The 22,209-nt window shown below is 42.8% G+C and overlaps 1 protein-coding gene across 1 annotated transcript in view; it reads right to left on the bottom strand.

The window, feature by feature from the left end:
• CEP170B (centrosomal protein 170B) overlaps positions 1-22,209 on the bottom strand; it is a 97,294-nt gene that overhangs the window by 60,736 nt on the left and 14,349 nt on the right. The window contains exons 2-5 of the mRNA XM_077820556.1: positions 14,354-14,443; positions 11,399-11,477; positions 7,105-7,163; positions 5,570-5,708 (exon numbers count right to left, since the gene is read on the bottom strand). Of these exons, the coding sequence (XP_077676682.1) occupies positions 5,570-5,708; positions 7,105-7,163; positions 11,399-11,477; positions 14,354-14,443 (367 nt within the window). The remainder of the gene's footprint in view (positions 1-5,569; positions 5,709-7,104; positions 7,164-11,398; positions 11,478-14,353; positions 14,444-22,209) is intronic.

Below are 22,209 nucleotides of genomic sequence, written 5' to 3'. Positions count from 1 at the left end.
ACTCCATTCGTTTTGGGGTCATTTTGCTGTCCCTGATCATCCTATAAGGATAAGGGAATAAATTACAACTTCATTCCACTCAACTTCCAAGAAGAATGCAAAGGGCACAGCTAGAAGTAGAGGGGGAGGGGACTGCATTTCTCTCTTTTTATGTCTGGCTAAAATATATTAGGAACCGTTAATTTTCCACCACATTTTAGCTTCTAAATTAAACCTGATTTTAAATAAGCAATTATATTAAGTGAGCGGAGCTTGCTAACTTTCAACGCTAACCCAAAGGGCCAGATCCTCAGCTGATGTAAATCTGCATAGGTCCACTGACTTCAGCAGAGCTATACTGGTTTATACCAACTGAGGATCTGGCCCCAAAAGGAGAATTTCTTACATTCTGTGGGGAATTATGGATGATAAGATTTTGCCCGCCCTATTATATACACCAACCACCTTAGACACAAGTTGCCTTAAATCCACAGCTTTTCTTCCACAGGGCTGTTGGGAACGCACAGAAACATGGAAACTGCCCAAACTGCTGGTGCCACGGGGAGCATAAATGAAAAATAACTACTCAGTCATTTAAATCATATTACGGTCAGCCTGATTGATAGCAGCTCATTACCATCCCTCCCAATGTCATGCCAATCTGTCCAGATGATACCAAATCATTCAAACATATTTCTTGGCTCATCAATTCAGGCAGAAAGTCTGAAAACTATTCTTGTAGATGACAGAACTGAGATCAGCATGAGCATTCAGCTAGACAAATATTGAATGATTGGTGACAGTGTCATACAGAGAAGGCTACTGACATGCATGTGTTCTGTTCAGCAATTTACTCCTGTAATGGGGGATGGGTAGTCTTCTTTTTTTTAAAACAAAAGTGATAAGGCAACAAGGGTCAGGACCAAAAATGCAGTCCAGCTGCACAAGGAAAAGAGGAAACTATACATTAAAACAGCCACTCTAACAGCTTCCTTAGAGAAAGCTCTCACATTACACATGCAGCTTTGATCACGACGGGGTTCCATTTCTTTGATAATATAACTGATGGGGTTCCTGGTAGCCTCCTGGTTTAGTGCCAAAGGCTGGTACTTACCCAGTAGCCCAAACGAGGTTAAAATTACAAAGGAAAAGAGACAATAATGGTAAATTCCTTTGCTGACGAGAGCATAATCAGGTTTTGAAACTTGCTATTCACAACAAAAGCATCAGAAATCTACACTGTCTCAATCAAGCATTTTTCGATTAATCATTAATCGTACAACTTCCATCTTCAGAAGATGTAGTATAGCAGACTCATTAAGGAGTAGGCCTGGGGTGGGGGGAGAGGGAAAAGATCCAATTTTAATAGTTTTAAGTCAAGTAATTCCTAAAACCTCTATCATTTTTTCTAATAGTAGATTATAATTTAGCGGGGGGGGGGGGGAAGGGGGGACTAAAGAAATCCTTGGCTGTTTTTATCTGTAAATTGTTGTTTTTTTAAAGTGGGGTAAACCTATACCATGGTCTCTTGTGATTGATGGGAGTATACATTAATATTGGAGGTTTTTGCATTGGAATGGCCAAAACTTATTTGTATCAATTATTTAGTCAGTATTTGATGTGCTGTAGGTTCCTTCCAACTGGATTGGATGAGATATAGATAGCTGCATATCTAAGATGGTGGTTTCTCCTATCCTCCAATGCAGATGTTACCATGACCGCAGGGGGAAAGTAGCCAAAGGGCTACATCCGCCACTACAAAAGCAGCAACAGCTCCAACTGACTCCACGTGAGCTACACCAGCTCACTCCAGTGACGGATTTGGCCCCAAGACTTGAAAGCTGCCCATTTCATCTACAGTACGCCATAATTTAACTACACAGAACTGTTAGAAACAAGGACTCCAGCGAATCAGTTACAAATGTTATAGTTCCTCATCCTCAACAGTAGGTTTGAGCTTTTATCAATATTATTATTTGTATTATGGTAGCGCCTAGAGACCCAGTAGAGATCAGAGCTCCATTGTTCTAGGTGCTGTTCAAACACAGGGTACGAGACAGCCCCTCTCCCGAAGAGCTTCCAATCTAGACAGAGAAGACAGACACAAAGGAAGTATTATCCCCATTTTACAGATGGGAAATGGAGACCCAAATGACTAGTCCAAGGAACTCTTTGGCAGAGGCAGAAACTGAAACCAGACCTCCGGAGTCCCAATCAAGTGCCTCAAGCACAAGACCCTCTGTCCTCTACAGCACCCAGGAATATAGTTAACCAATGGTCACTTTGTATAAAGACTGTTTCACAGAATTCGAAGGAAATTAAATTAAAGGGTGGAAAATCATGGCCCTGTTTACAAAGGTGCCAATTTCAAATGGGAGCTCTGAGCATGCCACGCTTCTGAAAATCAAGCCATCAGTGTTTATTTTGATCTGCCAGCACTGTAAGGTTCCGGATACTAAAGGATTTAAAAAAACAACAACAACGCACTACACTGTTTTTAAGCTACAACAATAGTATGTTCAAATAGCTACACACTAGACTGCACAAGTATTGCAGGATGCTTATATACACACACACACACACACACATCACCCCTTGCATGACCAATCTAGAATTATGCACAGAGACCGCAGGAGTTGTCATGTCAAAACCTACTATGGTCCATTTAGCCCAATATGCCATGGCCAATGGCAAGTGCTCCAGAGTCTTCAAATCTGCATAATGCATAGTAATTGTGCAACACCATCTACGTGGGGAGTTATGTCTCCCTAATCCAGCCAGTGATCAGCTTATCCCATAAAGCATGAGAACTAATACTGCTTATTTTTAACACTAGCTAGTCAAACTGTGGCTGCTTTTCTTATTCATAAGAATTTCTAATCCTCACTTAGTTTAAGCTACTTGCCTCAATAACATCCTGTAGGAGCAAGCTCCAATGGTTGATTATATGTTGCACTTTAAAGGCAATACACTTAAAAAAGTCACAAGGATTCTTTTTTTAATAGTATAAAGATTTATTGGGTATTATGGGAAAGAATAAACAGAAAAGCACAGTTGAGACCCCTCTTTCCAATTCATTGTTTTCGATATCATCCCCCATTCCTAACCTGCTCTAGCATTTTTTTTAAACCTGCCCTCCTATAAAAGCCCTGCCTCCTTGCTCCCTTTCCTCCCACTGGAACTATAATAAAGATTTTTAAAGGCCATTGTCACCACAGATCGTGCTTTAAATTGCTACAAGCAAATTACTAAATACCTACAGGCTTAGCAGAACGGTTCTCTCTCCAAAGCCTCTTTCTCACTGCCACTAAGTAAACCTACTTGCTGTAAAGATATTAATGGAAGTAAGAACATAATGATTTTAAACTACTGCCAATCCTCAAAAAACACAGAGTAAAAATGCATGTATAACTGTAGACAAAGTGAATGAGTCAAAACTCTGATGCAGGCTAAGCATGATCTCTGCTAGTTCATCTTCCAAAGGGTGGGGGGCCTGATCCAAAGCCCATCAAGCTCTTTCCATTGACTTAGGTGGGCTGCGGGTGAGGTCCACAGGGTCCCATCCTGCTGAGTGCCTCCTTCATACTCAGCACTCTCAACACTCACTTCCTTAATGGGATTAACAGGAGCTCAGCATTTTGCAGATGACACTCAACCTCTTGCCTGACTGGACACTGAGCAGTGGGAGCAAGAAACAGAATCCTTAAAATTCACCCCTCCTAGGCAATCTGAATCTTTATGAATTCAACTAAGTTTTGTTCCGGCAAGTGAACATTAAATATGGGTTAGCAGGAGTTACACACCAGGAAAGTGTGCTTGAGGTATCACATTAGATGCTGCATTTGCAGATATTTCCGAGTATCAACTGCCTATGTTACATGGATTCAATTGGAAAACAACAACAAAAAAAACCCTACATATTTTGCAAGGTGACAAGTGATGAAAAGAACCAAAGTAGGAAAGCACCTGCATAATCTCTGCACGCTGCCAACATGTCAGCCAGTGGGTGACAAATGTCAATTAATTACATTTGGAGCCTACAAACTCGATATTTGCAACTCGTTTCAAGAATCTGGTTCATGTCACTCTAGGGCTAGACAGTTTTCCCCAAGGCCAAGATAAAGTTCACCTCCTTTCACTCTCCTCTGTGTCACAGCTAATCACAGCCAAGTCCGTCCCTCTAACCGAGCGCTCGTGAATGATTCTCGAGGAGGCAAGACGGAATGTGCCACATCTACTGTATTCATTACAAGTAAGAGTGACACACGGACACATGGAAAGCGCAGGGAAAGGGTTTCTGCGGGGCAGGGAATGATAGTCAGGAGCAGGAACACGTGTGCTTTCACACACAGCAGGAGTGAAGAACAGGGGAAAATACAGAAGAGAAATGCTATGCTGCTTTAATACGCTCTCCCAGCTTAGTAGGATTTTTGCAAGGGCAATACACAATTTGGGAGATTAAGGTCACCACATTCAGTCCGGCGAGGACTAGCGACAGATCCACCCAAGTATCTAAATAGACAGATGCTTCTACAAAGATTTTGTACCAAATCCACACACCTCTCTCATCCCTCTCCTGCAGCCCAGGCCCTGGCTTCCCTCCCTTAACCACACAATGCTCTTCCCTCTTGCCACCTACCTCTCCTTCCTTTTCTGGTCTACGGTGCCCATTCAGTATGTCTGACAGCCTCTCTGCTAGGCCACAGGTTATTGCTTACTTCAACTTTCCTGGCACTTTGGGGCTTCTAGAATGCATGGCAGGCAACAAGCCACCAGAGTGCATTACAATGATCATTGCTCATTTCACACCTCTGAAGCTCCAAATGTAAGCGATGCCCTTTGGGCACAACTGAAGGGGATGCATCACGATTCTGATGAGCATAAAGTAAATGAAGAGAGGCTGCTATATCCGTTAACACCATAGAGGTAGGGAAGAAGCAGGAGGCATCTTGGTTGGGATTAGACACGGGGAAGAAGAGCACAGAGGTGCAGGAGGGCAGGAACAACAGACAAAGGGAGTGGGGGAGAAGGTATTGGAAGGGGCTCAGTTGAACTGAAAAGGTTCACCATGGTTCTTATGTTTCCTGCAGCAATCCACCCATCCCGAAATACAACAGAGGTCAATCCCTCCATCACGTTAGGAAGTAAGAGAAGGGCTTTTGCAGTGAATTCAATGCTACCGCCATCCCCTGCAGGTTGGCGTCCATCCACGGAAGCCTTGCATTTTCCAAGCTGAGTCACTGGCACCATTCGTACGCCAGTTCCCGGGTAAGAAATTAAAAATAAACTAGACCGGTGCCAAGAACTAGCCAGACCTGCTCTGCCCACATGCCACTGCAAATACCATTGCAATAGCACAGCGCTCTTGTAATGTCAGACTGGCAAATTTCTTCTGAAGACTGCATCAGAGAAAGCCAGGCTCGTTGTCTGAAACAAGAATCCTTAAATGAGAAGTTTAGAAAGAGGACCTCTGTAACTGCTTCTAAAAGTAGCCTGCCTTACTAGAATTCTATTCTGAATCAGCAAAGAACTCAAGAGGCATTGTAAGTGCCTGTTTTGAACCTTGACTAACTGGTTTCTGAGCAAGTACCTGTAATTGCTTTCTTCTCTCCTCTCTCCAGTTTTGCTTGCGGGGATTCGGTATAACCACCATGTTCCACCGGCTGTTCCACCCTTTTCATCACGGTGCCCTTGAAACTCATCTGAAGTTGGCTAGTATACTTTTCATGCTGCAGACACATAAGCAAAAACGTGGACAAGGCTATGTGGTGCCATACAACAGGCAATGAAAAGGACAAACTATCTCCCCATGTGATCACATAAGAACAAATATCGCGGCTGTGCTCGAGAACAAGAATAAAATACATACCTGAACAAAGGCTATGGAGTCATATAAATGCCAGCTGAGAAGCTTTCAAATACCTCATTTAGAAGGATATTAAGTGACATTGCCCCAAGAAATCTCTCATTAGGAGACGCTTTAAAAAACAAACTAAGGACAACTAGAATGAACGCCCCTTCCATTCAGGATTCAAATACTGAACCCCCTCACCGCTCTTTATTCTCTCAACAGCATGATGAAGTCTTCCAAAACCATCCTTTTATCTACCTTCTCTTAAGGCTTCAGTGACACCTCAACATATTTTATCATGAATTGTCTCACCTCTGGACAGAAGGGCCAGAAAGCTATATTGCATAAAATAGGTTTCCCTTAAAGCTGGGCAGTGTTGAATGATCTAACTGGATCTACAGAAAAGGGCATTTCCACAAAAATCAGGTCTGAGTAAGTTCAATGAAAGAGTCACCCTGTCCTACCCTCCTACACAAGTAGACTGAAATATGGAACCAGGGGCGTGAGACTATAACTGTCAATTGAAGGTAGACAATTGGTATTGGTACTTCTTGTTCTAAATGCTGGGCAGTGTTGCTGTGAGTTGTGAAACACTTATGGCACTCCACCCCAAAGGGGACTGACTTTCTGTCATGGGTGAAGTGAGTCTGGTATGTTTTGTGCCTGATCCTGCAGCTCATGCTTAGGGGAGCCATTTCACTGAAGTGAAACTGCTCTGCAAGGAAAATCATAAGGAATATCTACAATCTTTGGAGAGAAAAAAAGGCTATTGAAATTGAGACTGTTACTGAGAGTAAACTGAGCCAACGTTGGGTCGTTGGAGGAAGTATTAAGGAGCTGACATAAGCCACAGCACCCAGAGAAAGGTACTCACCCTTCATTGCTCACTTTCTAGGAGGACATTGATTTCCTGCTGAAGAAAAGTTTAATGGGCTGAGAGTTCATCTTTATACACTAAAACTTTAGTGCCCTTTGTTTAGCTGGCAGTCATGAAATCATAAATAATTTCAGTTAGATGCTAGTGTTGGGAAGGGAGAGAATAGATCTGGGCTAGCTGGGAAATACATTTATCCTCAAGGTGAGGTCCTCCCAAGCACATATTGAAGGGAAACCTTAAGATGTGGTTGTTTCCACAATTCATTATCAAAGCTGTCACCGGTGTGCCGAAAAATGCAGGACGTTGTTTAAGAACACACTGTAGGGTTTTGCTGTTTAATGCTGTCATCGCTTCACAAGTACCAGTCTCTCCATACAAAAATAACGTATGTGCTTACCTTTAATGCTTCCTCTGGTACTTTGTGTTGAATTTGTTCCAAGACATACATGTTAGAATGTACGGCACGTGTTAAGGAAGCAGGGAAGGAATGAAAGACACAGTGATACTGTAACTGAAACAGATGGGATTATACAACTGGAAATGCCTAAAAGGAAAAAATTGATGAAGAAACTGAAAGTAGTCATCGCTCTACCAGAGCTAAATGGTCCAATATAATTATTGCCTTAAAACAACACTGTGCATATTTTGCAACATTATCTATCTAAATTTTCTATCTATCTAAATTTATTATCTAAATAGGCTATATTTAGCCTTTAGGCACAGCACTGTGTGATACGCAGCTGGACTGGACCAGGAGGAGCTGTGGGAAGGATTTCAGAGCCATGACTGTTCACTCCCAGCTCCTCCTGCCCTTCCCCCTCAATGCCCAAGCCATAACTGGAATAGTCCCATGTGATTGTACAAGAGAAGGAAGAGTAGCTTTAGCTCCCTGCATAGCCACATAGGACCAGGGCACAACCCTGCTCTGCACTAACAAGTTTTTGGTCAGTATTAGCTTCTTGTGTGGAGAGTAACTTGGGGGGGGGGGAGGGAGGAGGTGAATTGCTATAACCTCTCAAAAAGGGCAATATTCATGTGTTCGGGCTCAGATAATTTCTGCTGCACAGAAAATGTATAAAGGAAGCATTCAGCAATGTTGTCAAAAGCAGCCCTATAAAAGATTACACAGAGCAGAGGGGAAAAAGAAACAGGGTGGGAAATGTTAAACTAAAAATAGACACAAGTGGCATGAGCATAGCAGGGAAACCTCACTATGCCTGTGAGTGCCACTCTCAATGGAAAAAGAGCTGCACGCCCTTATGCAACAGAGCTCGGCTGACTCATAGCATATAAAAGATGCTGCCTTTGGTAAAGGGCTGAACAAGAGAGGCAAAGAAAGCATTTTTTAAAATGTCATGGCAAAGAATGGGCAGAAATCATATTTGGTGCAGTTTGCGCTTAATGGGAACTGACCCGGCAGCCCTCACTCTCGGAAGTCTTCCCACTGAGGGGCAACATAAAGATGCCTACTCATTTGCAGTATTTCATTTCAACAGGAATATCCACAAGTAACGGCTGCATAATTAGGCCCTTTGACTAAGACGTGCAATGCTCAGAGCTACTGGAAAAGTTTAGATCTGTATCACAGTCATTAAAATCTACCTGCACTCTAGCCATTGGCTTAACACCTTGGATGCATTCAAGTTTACAACAGTGATCTTCAGGTTTCTGTATATTTCAAATCAGAGATCCCAAGAAGAGATATTGGAGTATTATTAATAATATGCCAACATATTAGCCATATAAATCACAATTCAGCAAGACTCTTGAACATATGCCTCACCTTAAGTACGCAAGTAGTCCTGTTGTTCCTTGCACGCTCAAGATGGGGCACATATGTAAGCACCTTGCTGGATCAGTGCCTTATACTGCAGTGGGGAGAGACCTCCACTAGGTTGGGGCCCCATCATGCCACACACACACTGTACAGACATCTAGTAATTGACAGGTCCCTGCAGCAAAGATCTTACGGCCTAAAAGACAAGATGTGACAGATGGATGGAACAAACCAGTAGGCGGGTTGGAAGGGGGAGTATGCAGATATCAAAGATCAAAGGATGTTTCAGCACAGACTGGTTGTCTACACATTTCATAACCAAACAGTAGCCACATGTCCAGTGCCTGGCCTCCTTCACGAAGGTACAGTTTGCAGCTGCAAAATGAATAGATGTGTCCACAGGTTTAGTGCCAGCAGCGATTTGCAGGAGCAAATCAAAAGCTAGACATTTAACTACTAAGGTTTGCATGCACAAGCCACCTGCAGGCAAAGCAACAAAGGCACATGTTTTGCAGACAAGTTTTCCCTTCAAATAATGGGGTTGGCTTCAGTATAGCAGACAAACTGCACTGTGAAGAGGTAAAAAAATAAAATCCGAGGAAGATGTTGTGCGAGCTCTCTCTCTCTCTCTCATTCTCTCTCCCTCTTCCTCTCTTTCTCACACAGACACACACAATGCATAATTTCATGTCTGCTCCCAGACTGGTGCCTAGCGAAGTGTAACATCCAGGGTTCCAGGTTAAAAAAACAAACAAACCTAGACTCACAGACTTTAAGGTCAGAAGGGATCATCTAGTCTGACCTCCTGCATATTGTAGGCCAGAGAACCTCACCCATCCTCTACTGTAATAGACCCCCTAACCTCTGGCTGAGTTACAGAAGTCCTCAAATCATGATTTAAAGACTTCAAGTTACAGAGAATCCACCATTTACTCTAGTTTAAACCTGCAAGTGACCTATGTCCCATGCTGCCAACCTGACCCATGGGAAAATTTCTTCCTGACCCCAAATATAGTGATCAGTTAGACCCTGAACATGTGGGCAAGACCCACCAGCCAGACACCTTGGGAAAGAATTCTCTGTAGTAACTCAGAGCTTTCCCCAACTAGTGGCCCATCACCGGCCACTGGAGATATTTGCTGCTAGCAGTCGCAGATTGCCTACAATGGCATGTAGCCAGTCTCATCATCCCACACCCTCCATAAACTTATCAAACTTAGTCTTTAAGCCAGTTAGGTTTTTTGCCCCACTGCTCCCCTTGGAAGGCAGTTCCAGAACTTCACTCCTCTGATGGTTAGAAATCTTCAAGTAATTCCAAGCATAAACTTGTTGATGGCCAGTTTATATCCATTTGTTCTTGTGGCCACATCGGTGCTAAACTTAAATAACTCCTCTCCCTCCCGGGTATTTCCTTTGATATTTTAATAGAGGGCAACCATACCTTCCCTCAGCCTTCATTTGATTCAGCTAAACAAGTCAAGCTCTTTGAGTCTCCTTTCATAAGGTAGGTTTTCCATTACTCGGATCATCCTAGCAGCCTTTCTCTGCCCCATTGCCAGTTTGAATTCATCTTTCTTAAACATGGGAGATCAGAATTGCACATGGTATTCCAGACGAGGTCTCACCAGTGCCTTGTGTAATGGGATTAACACTTCCCGGTCTCTACTGGAAATACCTCATCTGACGCATCCTAGGACTATTTCATGGCCACATCACGTTGGCAACTCATAGTCATCCTGTGATCAATCAATACACCCAGGTCTTTCTCCTCCTCCGTCTCTTCCAACTGATAAGTCCCCAGCTTATACAAAAATTCTTGTTGCTATCTTGCACTTTCCACTATTAAATTTCATCCCATTTCTATTACTCCAGTTTTCAAGGTCGACCAGATCTTCTTGTATGATATTCCGGTCTTCATCTGTATGGGAGGAACTTTGTGTCATCTGCAAATTTTATTAGCACACTTCCACTTTTTGTGTCAAAGTCAATAATAAAAATGTTAAATAAGACTGATCCCAAAACCAGTCCCTGAGGAACTCCACTAGTAACCTCTCTCCAGCCTGACAGTTCTTCTTTCAGTATGACCGTTTGTAGTCGCTTGCCCCTTTTACCAGTTCCTTATCCACCTTTTAGTTCTCATATTAATCCCCATCTTCTCCAATTTAACTAATAATCTCCCCCACAGAACTGTATCAAATGCCTTACTGAAAGCCAGGTAGAGTAGATCTACTGAATTTCCGTTGTATAAAATATCAGTTATCTTCTCAAAAAAGGAGATCAGGTTGGCCTGGCACGATCTATCTTTTGTAAAATCATGTTGTATTTTATCCCAATTACCATTTACCTCTATGTCCTTAACTACTTTCTCTTCCAAAATTTGTTCCAAGACCTTGCATACAATTGAGGTCAAATTTACAGGCCTGTAGTTTCCAAGATCACTTCCACCTCCCCCCACCCCCACTTCTTAAATATAGGAACTATATTAGCAATTCTCCAGTCATAAGGTACGCCCCTCCCTCCCAAGTTTACAGATTCATTAAAAATCCTTGCTATTGGACTTGCAATTTCATGTGTCAGTTTCTTTAATATTCTTGGATGGAGATTATCCGGGACCACTTATTTAGTCCCATTAAGTTGAGAGAGCTAGAGATGGCACCTATGATGAATGCAGCTACTGCCAACATAAGGCCTGATCCAAAGCCCAGTAAAATCAAAGGGAGTTGACATTTGCATGCTTTGGATCAAACCCACAGTGCAGAAATTCTAAGCTGATGAGCCATCCAGAGGCTCTGAAAGGAAATATCAACACACTTAGTCATTAGCCATAATTAACGATATTTAACCCTCAACATAACAAACAGAGAACTTAAAAACAAAAACAGTGTGTAATACTGTGCTCAGGCAATAAGGATATCGTAGCCAAAACGAATCACGTCGTTCAGTTTTAGTGTGATGTATTTCTGGTCAGGAATCCGGACGTCATTCACAAAAGTCTGCAAGACAGAAGCATAGACCCTGTTTTGATGAAAGGCATAATGTTTACATATTTAGCCAGGCAACCCAATGGAACTCATGTTTACAACTCTGAAAACACCTAGCTCCACCTAAAAACCAGTGAAAACAAAATATAGTTCAACAGTCGCTAGAACTATTCATATTCGGTGTACTGGATTTAATTTTCTTTAGCTATTACAGTAACACCCACATGACCCTGTGGAGATCAGTACTACACCATGCTAGGCTCTGCACATGTACAAACTATGAGACAGGTCTGTGCCCCAAAAAGCTTACAATTTAAATAAACTGAAGAGACCGGGGGGGGGGGGGAGGGAGGGAGGAAGGGGAGGCAGGGCATGCATGAAAGGAAGCATCTTTATTATTTGTACTGAAGTGATACCTAAGGTCACATCATGGTTGGTGCTGTACAAAACACAGAACTAAAAGATGCCCCCCTAGCCCAAAGAGCTTACAAACTAATTATTCCCATTTTACAGAGGGGGACTAAGAGATTTGCCCAAGGTCACATAAGAAGTGTGCAGCAGAGCTGGAAATTGACTCCAGGCCTCCTAATAGAAAAGAAATCAATCCACTTGTGAGAATCAGGCAGTTGTGTGTACGTGCTTTTTGTATGTCCAGTTCAAAAATAAAGAGAGATCACAAACTTATGCGAACAAATGCTGGCATGCTGCAGGGGGCTAGGCACACAGCTGCACTTAGATCAGGAGATGGACACTGTCAAATACTGGGAATTATCACATGCTCGGAGGTGGAATTTTACACAGATAGGAAATGAGCAGCAGCTGCCAGTTGTCGGGTTTTCAGAGCTGCATTGCAATTCCTTTCCTGGGTGGATAAGAGCAGAGTCACGGCTTGCGAAACACAACAAAAAAATCACTCTCTCAAAAGTGACTTTGAAGAAACAGGTTTACAAAGGAAAATGAGCAAATATGCCTTCAGTGCTGGGGCATCACTTTCCTCTCCTAATCCTTTCACAATGGCCCAGGTTAAGCATGCATGACAAGACCAAGTATTAAATCCAGTGAAATATATTTAGAACAGGGATTGGCAACCTTTGGCAGGCAGCCCATCAGGGAAATCCGCTGGTGAGCCGGGACGGTTTGTTTACCTGCAGTGTCCGCAGGTTCAGCCGACCGCAGCTCCCACCGGCCGTGGTTCACCGTGCCAGGCCAGTGGGGGCTGCGGGAAGAGGCGGCCAGCACATCCCTCAGCCCGCGCCGCTTCCTGCGGTCCCCATTGGCCTGGCACGGCAAACTGCGGCCAGTGGGAGCTGTGATTGGCCGAACCTGTGGATGCTGCAGGTAAACAAACCGACCCGGCCTGTCAGCGGATTTCCCTGGCGGGCCCAGTGCCAAAGGTTGCTGATCCCTGGTTTAGAACATAGGGCAAGATCCTCAGCTGGAGTAAAACCAGCAAAACTCCATGGACTTCAGAGCTGCAGTGATTTATACCTGCAAAGGACCTGGCCTGTAGTTTCAGAACAAAAATAGGTACGGGGTCGGGGGCGGGGGGAATACAAACTTCCCTACACAGAGCTTACCTCTTCTAATTAATGCTGGTTTGTTATATTTACGACTACTAAATATTAATATTTATTTAAAGCAAGAGCACAGCAGCCTGCATCATCTCTGCCGTCACCTATCAGTCCCTTTCAGCTGCTGCTGCTTTGCCACAGTGACTTACCTGCCTCATAAATTCTGAGCTAGTGAGCCACCTACAGTATTTATGTAACAAAATAATAATACTTAGCACTTCTGCAGAGCTCTCCATTTTCAAATCACCTCACCAACAATTAGTTACCCTTCACACAACACCTCCGTGAGGTACATAATGACGGATTTCATAGAGGACAACGCTGGCAGAGAGCCCAAGGCCTGGTCTACATACAGTTTTTGTACCAGTATACTATTTAGGGGGGATGATTTTTTTTAAACCAAAAAAGTTATAGTAGTACAACCCCTAATGTGGACACAGTTATAAAGGTACATTATGCGGATATAGCGTATTCTCCTTTCCCTACAGAAATAGCTATGCCAGTATAAAGCACCTTTATACCAATATAACTGCATCCACAGTAGGGGTCAGTACTGCTTTAACTACACAGCTTTAGCTAAAGCAGTACAACTTGTGTGTGTAGATAAACCCTAAGAGACTTGCCTGACGCCACACAGTGAGTCAGTGCCAGAGCAGAGATTAAAACTCAAGAGTGCCTGACTCCCAGCTTCATGCTGAATTCATTTAGCTATTCTGCCCCTCAATCTTAATAACAGAAACAGAGCGGGATATTCTCATTATTTAAAAGGCAATTTTTAAATGGTTTGTCTCAGAGAAACTAAATGGCATTCCATACTGTACATCGTTAATTAGCAAGACAGTTGGCTTGTCCCAAGGTCACCCTGCTTAGCAGGAACAGCTGACTGAAGAATCTTTACTAGTTTTGCAGTTTTATAGAGCCAGTCAGAAAATTTCAATGCAAAACAGAGACAAAATTTCAACCCATTTTGGGGGTATTGAATTCTCCTCTTTTCTAACCATCTCTATAATTTTATTAGCAACTGAAGAGTTCAGCTGGGCTGAGGTTGAGGGGGGCAGAGGGGTGGGGAGAGAAGGAGCACCAAAATAAAGGAAAATAACTTCAATGGATGTGTGTCTAGTTAAACAACTCATTACTCAAACCAGCCATGCAAACACTTATGCAGGTGTTAGGCTTCACTCACATGAGTAAGTCCCATTGACTCAAAATGGGTCTCCTTTCACAAGTAAAGTTAAGCATGCTCATAAATGTTGTACGATTAGCACCTAGACCTACACAGAATATACGTTTTAGCTAGCTGAAGAATTTACAACTTACCCCATTTAAGCTCCCAAGATCCTTCACCCTGTGCTCATCTTTGTCCTTGTCATAGTTGATTACAGCATGCTGCTTATCCACACTGCGGGACTGGGAACAAAGGCATAATGAATTTGAGACTGGCCAGACACAAGAGGCTATGTTAATCAAAACAAAATGGTGATATTACGCTCACCTGGTATGGGGATGGGTGGAAGATTACACATTATTAATTCTATAAATAGCCAGAGGATAAACAGGAAAAGCTGACAAGGTTGTTCTAAATATCCCATAGCAGTCATTATGACTATTCGTGTGCTGAAAGTTTAGCACAAGGGTAAAAGTTTGCAAGGTTGATGCCTACCATACCACCTCAGTTAAACACACAAACCTACCTATCAATTTTCTTCTAACATTTATTACCAAGTTATTTTTAAAAGGAAAAACTCATTTAAAGCTGCAGAGATTTTACGTCCAGGATTTCAATATATTATAGCAGTACACATTCAAACCAAACTAATCAAACTTAAAGCCTGGGGCAGATTCCAGGTTTTTTCTTTAAACACAGTAAAGAAGACATCATCTTTTGAGGTGGATATGCACATTTACCACTCAATCCATGTAATACATTTCCATCTAAGTTTCTTCTTGATTAGGAGAAAGGTGCTTGCTTCCTTTTCAATAACAAATGTTACTTTATTATGTAAGAATTCTGTTCTGGAAATACCTACACATGGATAACTTTATTCAAATTAGTAGTCCCAGTGACTTCACATGATGTTACAAGCACTCAGTAAATTAAATCTTCAAAATGCCTGAATTAACTACAGATAAAATAAATTGTTTCTGTGTTCAATTTTTTATATGATCTTTATGGTTTTGAAAAATTTAATGAGGTCACTGATACCCTCTGCTCTATATTTAGGATTATTTTCAATTTCCCAATATGACCTGAATTCTAACTGGAAAAACTAGACCAGTCGATGAAAAGCACATCAATATAAACCTCTGTAGTATCTCTGGGTATCTCTAAAAATTAACAAACCACCAAAGTAAGGAGGCAAAGCTACACTTTTTCTGAATATCTATCAATCAGCTGTTGGAAGAGAGGAGTAGCTCCCCTTCTCCTGGTATATACACACTGACTTCCACAACACTATTCTAAAAATGGCTCTAGCAGCTTGCTTGTAGGCAAAGAGAGGCTAGCACTTGTTTCATGAGAATTCCAGGATCAAAACAAAAGAATGGCTTTTTTGTGACAAATATTGTAACAGTTTGCTAGAATTTTTTCTCCCTTGCTGATGTCAAACATGTTGATAATGTTCCTGGCAGCAGATAAATCCTCAGCTTTTTCTTCTTTTTCCAGACTAAGTTTCAATCACTGAAATGTGTCCTCCAGAATGACCCCAATGGGTTGATTGGAAACAAACATATATTCAATTTGGAGGTTATGTTTATATATCATGGGACATCCTACATCATTTGCATCCTGCTTCAGAAAGCAGAAGTTACTGCTTAGCTATATTGTGGTATCTCATGAAAAAAAAACCCTATAAGTAAAATGGGTCACCATTATATGTAAATACAGCCAGTTCCAAATGAAATATCATCCTTACTGCTGAGGCAATTCTAACTGCCATGCCATCCAAAAGGTGTCATTACTCTATCAGTCGAGCCAGGAAGTGACCATGATAGTTAAAGCTGTACAACAGTTTCCATGATATGAAAATGTCTTCTGGACAACTGATACTGCACGCAGAGAAGTAACATTCAAGAGTACCCCCCAGACTCCAACACATTTATGGCAACCCCCTACTAACCCCACCACCACCTTCTAGCTCTCACACAGTGCTTTTTCCATAACTCTATCTCAAAGTACTTCACAATCAGGGTGGATAAAAATCAATGATTTTTTTAAAAAAATAAATAAATAATCAGATTTTTTTATTTAAATTGGATTTTTTTGATAAAATGCTTTTTGAGGAAAAAAACTATCCAAAGATACTTTTAATTAAGATACATTATAGCTCAAAGATATTTCATCATGGAATAGGGATTATACATTCTAATTCTATAGTATGAGACAATACAGTCATGTAAAGTTTAAGAAAAGTTTTGTAAATGAGTTCCAATAGTTTGTGGATTAGGGACCCAATCATATGGGGTTCCGGGGCTTCTGTATAGATTATTTAGGTTAATCTTTATATCTACCCAATGGGACTCAGTGCTCAGTCTAGAAAATACCATCAGAAATGCTTCGTTTTGCAGTTTGCAAACTGTGGATTTGTGTCTCCAGAGGTAACATGCTTGTTAACAGCAAAAATGTTTTAAAATAAATAAATAATATATAGAGGTGAGAAATAACAGACCTCAACTCTATTGTCCCTCTGCAAATTCGTGTACACAGAGTCAATCCCCTACCTCTCTCTAAGATTTTTGGGGGCGGAATAGATCTGGACAAGGAGAAGAAGTCTGGAGGTAAATGTGAGAAGCGAGGGACATATGCTTGTTTTGTTAAAATATTATATGTTTCCTGTTGAAGAAAAAAATCCGGAATACTTAACGTTGTTGTTTTAGTTAAATAAAACAATTTAAACGTCTGTCTGGTGATGGTCTCCTCATACAGCATGGTATGAAAATCCTCCAAATATTAAGGATTAACCTGTTGAATTGGAGATATTTATGAAGTCATTGGGAGGTGAACTATCTGCTTCAATTACTTTTGGTAAATGAAATAACCAAACAATCATTCATTTTCTGATATAGCTGTAAAACTAATTAGAAAAGTTTTCAAAATAAATCACTGTTTAAAAATGTATAGTGTGTACCTTCTAAAAATGAAACCTACATCTATCCCTGAGTTGTGAAGAATATGTATTAAGTTTATAACAACCAACAAGAATGCATTTTTATGTAGAAAACCATGATTAAATCGAGTCTTCCTGACTAATGATTTAAATGAATTTGATTTAAATCAAATCTACCCTGTTCACAATCATTAACATATTAATCCTCACAACACCTCTGAGGGAGGGCAGTGCTATTATCCCCATTGTACAGATGAGGCGCAGAGAGGCTAAGTGACTTGCTCAGGGTCATACAGGAAGTCTGTGGCAAAGCAGGGAATTGAACCCCACTCTCAAGTCCTAGGCTTTTGACCTAGCAATTGGACCACGCAGTGTGTGACCCAGACCCAAGATGAGAAATGGACAGACACAGACATGGACACACAGGGCTACTCACACAGGAAGTGAAATATGTTCATTTTTATTTTTTATTTGTCTTGCAGTAGCACCTAGTAGCCCCAGTCATTGGCCAGGATCCCATCTTGCTGGGTGTTGTACAAAGAGAACAACAACAAAAAATGATCCCGGCCTCAAAGAGGTTGCGGGCTTCATCCCTTTATTGTAAGTAATTCTTTCTGTAACCTCGGTTTCATGACTCTACCTCTGATGTAAATAACTTGAAATGACAGAAGAAAGTCCTGCCAAATGTGTACGGAATGTGGCCAACTTTGGGCCTAAAACAAGGGACCATCTGAGAGGGTTGCATGTGCCTCAGGACCATGACTGTTTTTGATACAGACTTCATCTCCCTCCACAAGCTGTCACTCAAGCCGTCCTGCCCTGCCCTACAGAATACAATCTCTTATGTGGTTTCACAACGCCAAAAGATGGCCTAACGATGCAACAGGATATACCGCTGTCGTAATGGGAGACGACCAAGGAACCTGCCCTTCAAGGTGTTAAGTGCTCACTACCCATTAGGTTACCTCCACTAGGATTTAAAGGTTTGTTGCTGTTGGAAGGCATTGACTAACAGGTCCTCCTATTCTCATGTGGCAAAGGAGGGAAGCAGTTGCTAAGCTAGTCCAGTTGAAGCCTAGGGGCAACTCAATCTTCTTAGCACTTGTTAAAAGTCTACACTGCCTTGGCTAGATTGGAGTTTTAGGACATTAACTCATCTTCTAACAGCAACACAGCCATGAATCCTAATCAAGACAAACCCGCTGCCATCGATGGAAGCCGTGGGTGCTCAGCACCATGCAGAACTGGACCGGGAAAAAGAATGATGAGCCAAAATCAAGACGCAGGTAAAAGCTTTACTACTGCTCTGAGTTATTGCCCCTTTGATACAGGTTCTTGGCTGCACCATTCATACTGAAAGGTCTCGTACCACCCATGGGACACAGAGAAGCAGATAAGCAATGTTCTGACTAGATGACCCAGCAGCTAACACTACCAGGGACTCCCTGGTTCCTGGGCTAGCTGACGCTTGGGGCATCACAGTAATCAGTGGTGTCTGCAGAAATGGAGAACTCTGGGCACAATGCCTGTTAATAAACATTTGCGGTAGAGCCAGCTGGCACTTATGGTGTGCCACACAGAAATTAACACAGCAAACGTGTGATGATTCCCCCGCCCCCACAAAAAAAAAAAAAGATTTATGCAAGACAGACTCTCTGTTGCACCAAGTTACAGAGGTCCTGATTCTCTCTTGCACCAAGATACAGTCTGTGTAGAAGGGGGACATAGGGAATGTGGACATCAGTGGTTTGGTTATGCTTCCCTGATTCTCAGGCTTCCCTGTTCATAGCCTTGATGTACATTAGTGTAGCCTTGGGGCTATCGGAACTTATGACAGCTGGGTACAGTCCCCTAGGGCCCATGTGCTAGCTGAAAATTGCCATAGGGGAGCAGAGATCAGCTCCACTCCCATCGCAGCTCCTACACCAAGAGTGGGTAGGTTGGTTTAGGAGCTGACTCTGCTGACCTAGAACCGAAAAGTCTTCTCCAAGGAGGAATTTTCAGCTGTAACCAAATTTCATCCTTCTTGCACCACACTGGTGATGCAGAAGGACCAGAAATAGGGTGAAGAATCTGGCCCACAGTCTTGAAACTACTTGGCAGCATCTCTTTAAAGAAAGCATTAACAAAAGTTCGTATTTTAACCGTTATACAACTAACACGGATGCGAAATGCTGTGCTCCCCAGCAGAAAAGTGGAATTTTATTGCTTTCACTTGTATCAACAAACGCACGCCATAAGAATCAGCAACAGGAGCTCCTGAGGGCTTCTCTATGTGGAAACTAGAAGCAAAATAACTAAAATGAGTTGTAATTCACACCTTTACTTATTTCCATGCAAATCTGCCCATGCTCACTCTTATTTGGGAACAGGAATGGCCTATTATGACATCACTTAAGTTTAAGGGAAATAGCTCTCACTTTCAGTGTAACAGTAACCTCAAGGGCTGGAGGCTGATCAACCTTTGTTCTTCTGGTTTTGAGCAGAATGCTTCATATCCTACTCATGAATAAGATGGACTGTGATCACCTTCAAGATTGTTAGACTAGAGCCTGATCCAACTCCTACTGAAGTCGGAGTCTTCTCACTGACCTCACTGGGAGTTAGTCAGGCCCCTAGTGGATAAAGTCACACAGAGTAAGAACAGCCACATTTACATTAGAATTTTAGGAATCATCAGCTTATTAAGCATGTTGACTCAATCAGGCTAATGAAGGTGCTAGAGTAAGAAACATGTTCAATTGCATCCTCCATCACAAAAATACAACAGTGCTCTATGTAACGGGATGGGGCGGGAGACACAGTTAAAATGGAAACGCTGCTATCTGAATTTCTCATGTGCTTCTTTTTAAAAAATCCACAACAGGATGTCTAAAACAATAATAATTATAAAGCAAAAAACAAGTGAAACAAGCTGATAGCTGTAAGTATTTTAGAGGACGAGAAGAATCAGAGATAAACAGAGCACTAAGCATTCCAACACTAATACAAGTATCATTTCTATTTCACTTGGAAACACCAAAAACAGGGTTTCATCTTCTCAAATGAGGTGGGTAGGGGAACAACTGTTTGTATGGAAGCCTAGAGCTAGAAAGAGCCAGACAGAAGGTTAAACCCTGGGGGGATGGGGAGGGGCAGGGAGACAGAAGGAGAAATTGGAAGTTTCTCCAGTTCTAGTACAGAGCCTACTATCAGTTCAAATTAACACATCTTGTAGACAAGAAGTGTGCTTTTCCTGAACACTCAATAACAGCATTTACTATATTTTCTGAAGGGTAACATGGAACGTGGAACAATACAATATTGCCTTACACAGTATTAATTTTCCGGAAATATAATCACTTCTTAATAATGTTACGTTGCTCTGTTTCTCCATCACAGTCTATAATACGCCATGTTTTAAATACCTAGAACTTACCATTTGCCTCAAATTAACAAAGTTATCCAAAGGGAGGGGTACTGTACACTTTGATAACCCTCCTAAAGCCTACATTAGATGGGGGCATATTTCCAAACACACCTACCCTAAATCTCTGTGTGCCAATTCGAAAACCTCCAACGGCACCCTGTATCAGCCCTTTCATACACTGCGCCTACCCATGCAGCCAAGTGGCATGTCTGTGGTCCCTGAAAATACTGTCACCACATTGGTCACATAGCCTCAAATCCTGAGCCTGCTGAGTTAGAACCATAAGCAGCTCAAAAATGTGGCTCTGTAGTGCAGGAATCCAAAGTAGTGGAGTCCCCATGGAGGGAGATCCCATACCACAGAGAACAGATATTGTGTGGCAGGTCTCCATGGCTCTATGTATAGAGAGCAGGGAGAGCTCCAGGAATGATGCAGGGAAGAGAGAGGAAAGAAAACAGTGGGCCACAGACAGATTCAAAGTGAGATCCACAGGGTCAGAAAGCTGCCTAGGGGGAGAGAATCAAGCAGCCTCTTACATATCCCCATATGGTTTAGTGGCAGTCAGAGCCCAGGTCTCTAGGCAGATCCAGATTCCGTTTCTCCCCAGGCTCAGCACAGAATCCATGGGCAAAGCCCTTCTGCTCCAGCTTTATGCACAGGATCAAGACGTGGAACTCAGCCTTGCCAATGCCAGGAGGGATCATGTTACTGGAGATAAATACGGCTGTCAGAAAGTTGTGATTTTACGCTCAAAGGTTGCAGCCACAGTGCTTTAAAGCTAAGGTTTTATCAAAGGAAGTTGCGGCTGGGCCAAATTTAAGTGGCATTGAAGTAAGGGCACGATTTCAGTGATGGAGGCAGCTTACCGTGGGCGGTCCAGGGGCCACTTAGGCCCAGTGCGGGCACACAGTGCAGGGACCAATCCCGCCAGTGTGGGCACCATGTGCTGGGGGAAAGTAATGTAGGTCTTCCCTCTCTGCCCCACATCCATCCCTGCCCTCGCCCCCTCCCCAGCCCCTGGAGTTCCTAGAAGGGAGTTGCGATCATAGCCCAGAGTGTGCAGGAATGCAGGGACCAGGCCCCCCCATCCCAGTGGCAGCAGAGGCTCCCCACCTCCTCCATGCCACACCTCCTCCAGCACATACCCCACCTCCTCCATGCCGCAGTTCCCTGCCAGGCCTGGCTTCCAGAGGCTCATTTCAGCACCTCCAGCCCTTGGATGCTGCCACCAGCCGCAGGGGCCAGCCTCTCCACAGCTGGCTCCGTGCACCTCACTCCCTGCCCCAGGATGGGACCACAAACAGCCTCCCCCTGACAAGAAGAACAGCCCAGCTTGAGTTATGTGAAAGCTAAGCACAGGAGGGTCAGCTCCCTGGCCCACCCTACCTAAATGGTGCCTCTGCATGACTCCCTGGAATTCAGCCCAGCTCCCCCTCCATCATGACAGAGGGCGGCCAGGCCACATTTGCGAGTGGCATTGTGAAAAAGCCGCCGTGAATGCAGAAAGTTGCTGTTTCCACAACAAAGTTGCAGTCTGCAACTTCCGAACAGACTCTGAGATAAAATAAATACAGGATGGCAGTTGCTGTATTCTGTATGTTAACGATAGTCTGATGTGTGTCACTGGCACTCAGATAACTGCAGCGTTCTGGCAGCAACCT

This window comes from Eretmochelys imbricata, chromosome 6 (genome assembly GCF_965152235.1).
Source record: "Eretmochelys imbricata isolate rEreImb1 chromosome 6, rEreImb1.hap1, whole genome shotgun sequence".
NCBI classification, from domain to species: Eukaryota; Metazoa; Chordata; order Testudines; family Cheloniidae; genus Eretmochelys; species Eretmochelys imbricata.
This window is presented reverse-complemented; position numbering and strand designations above follow the sequence as displayed.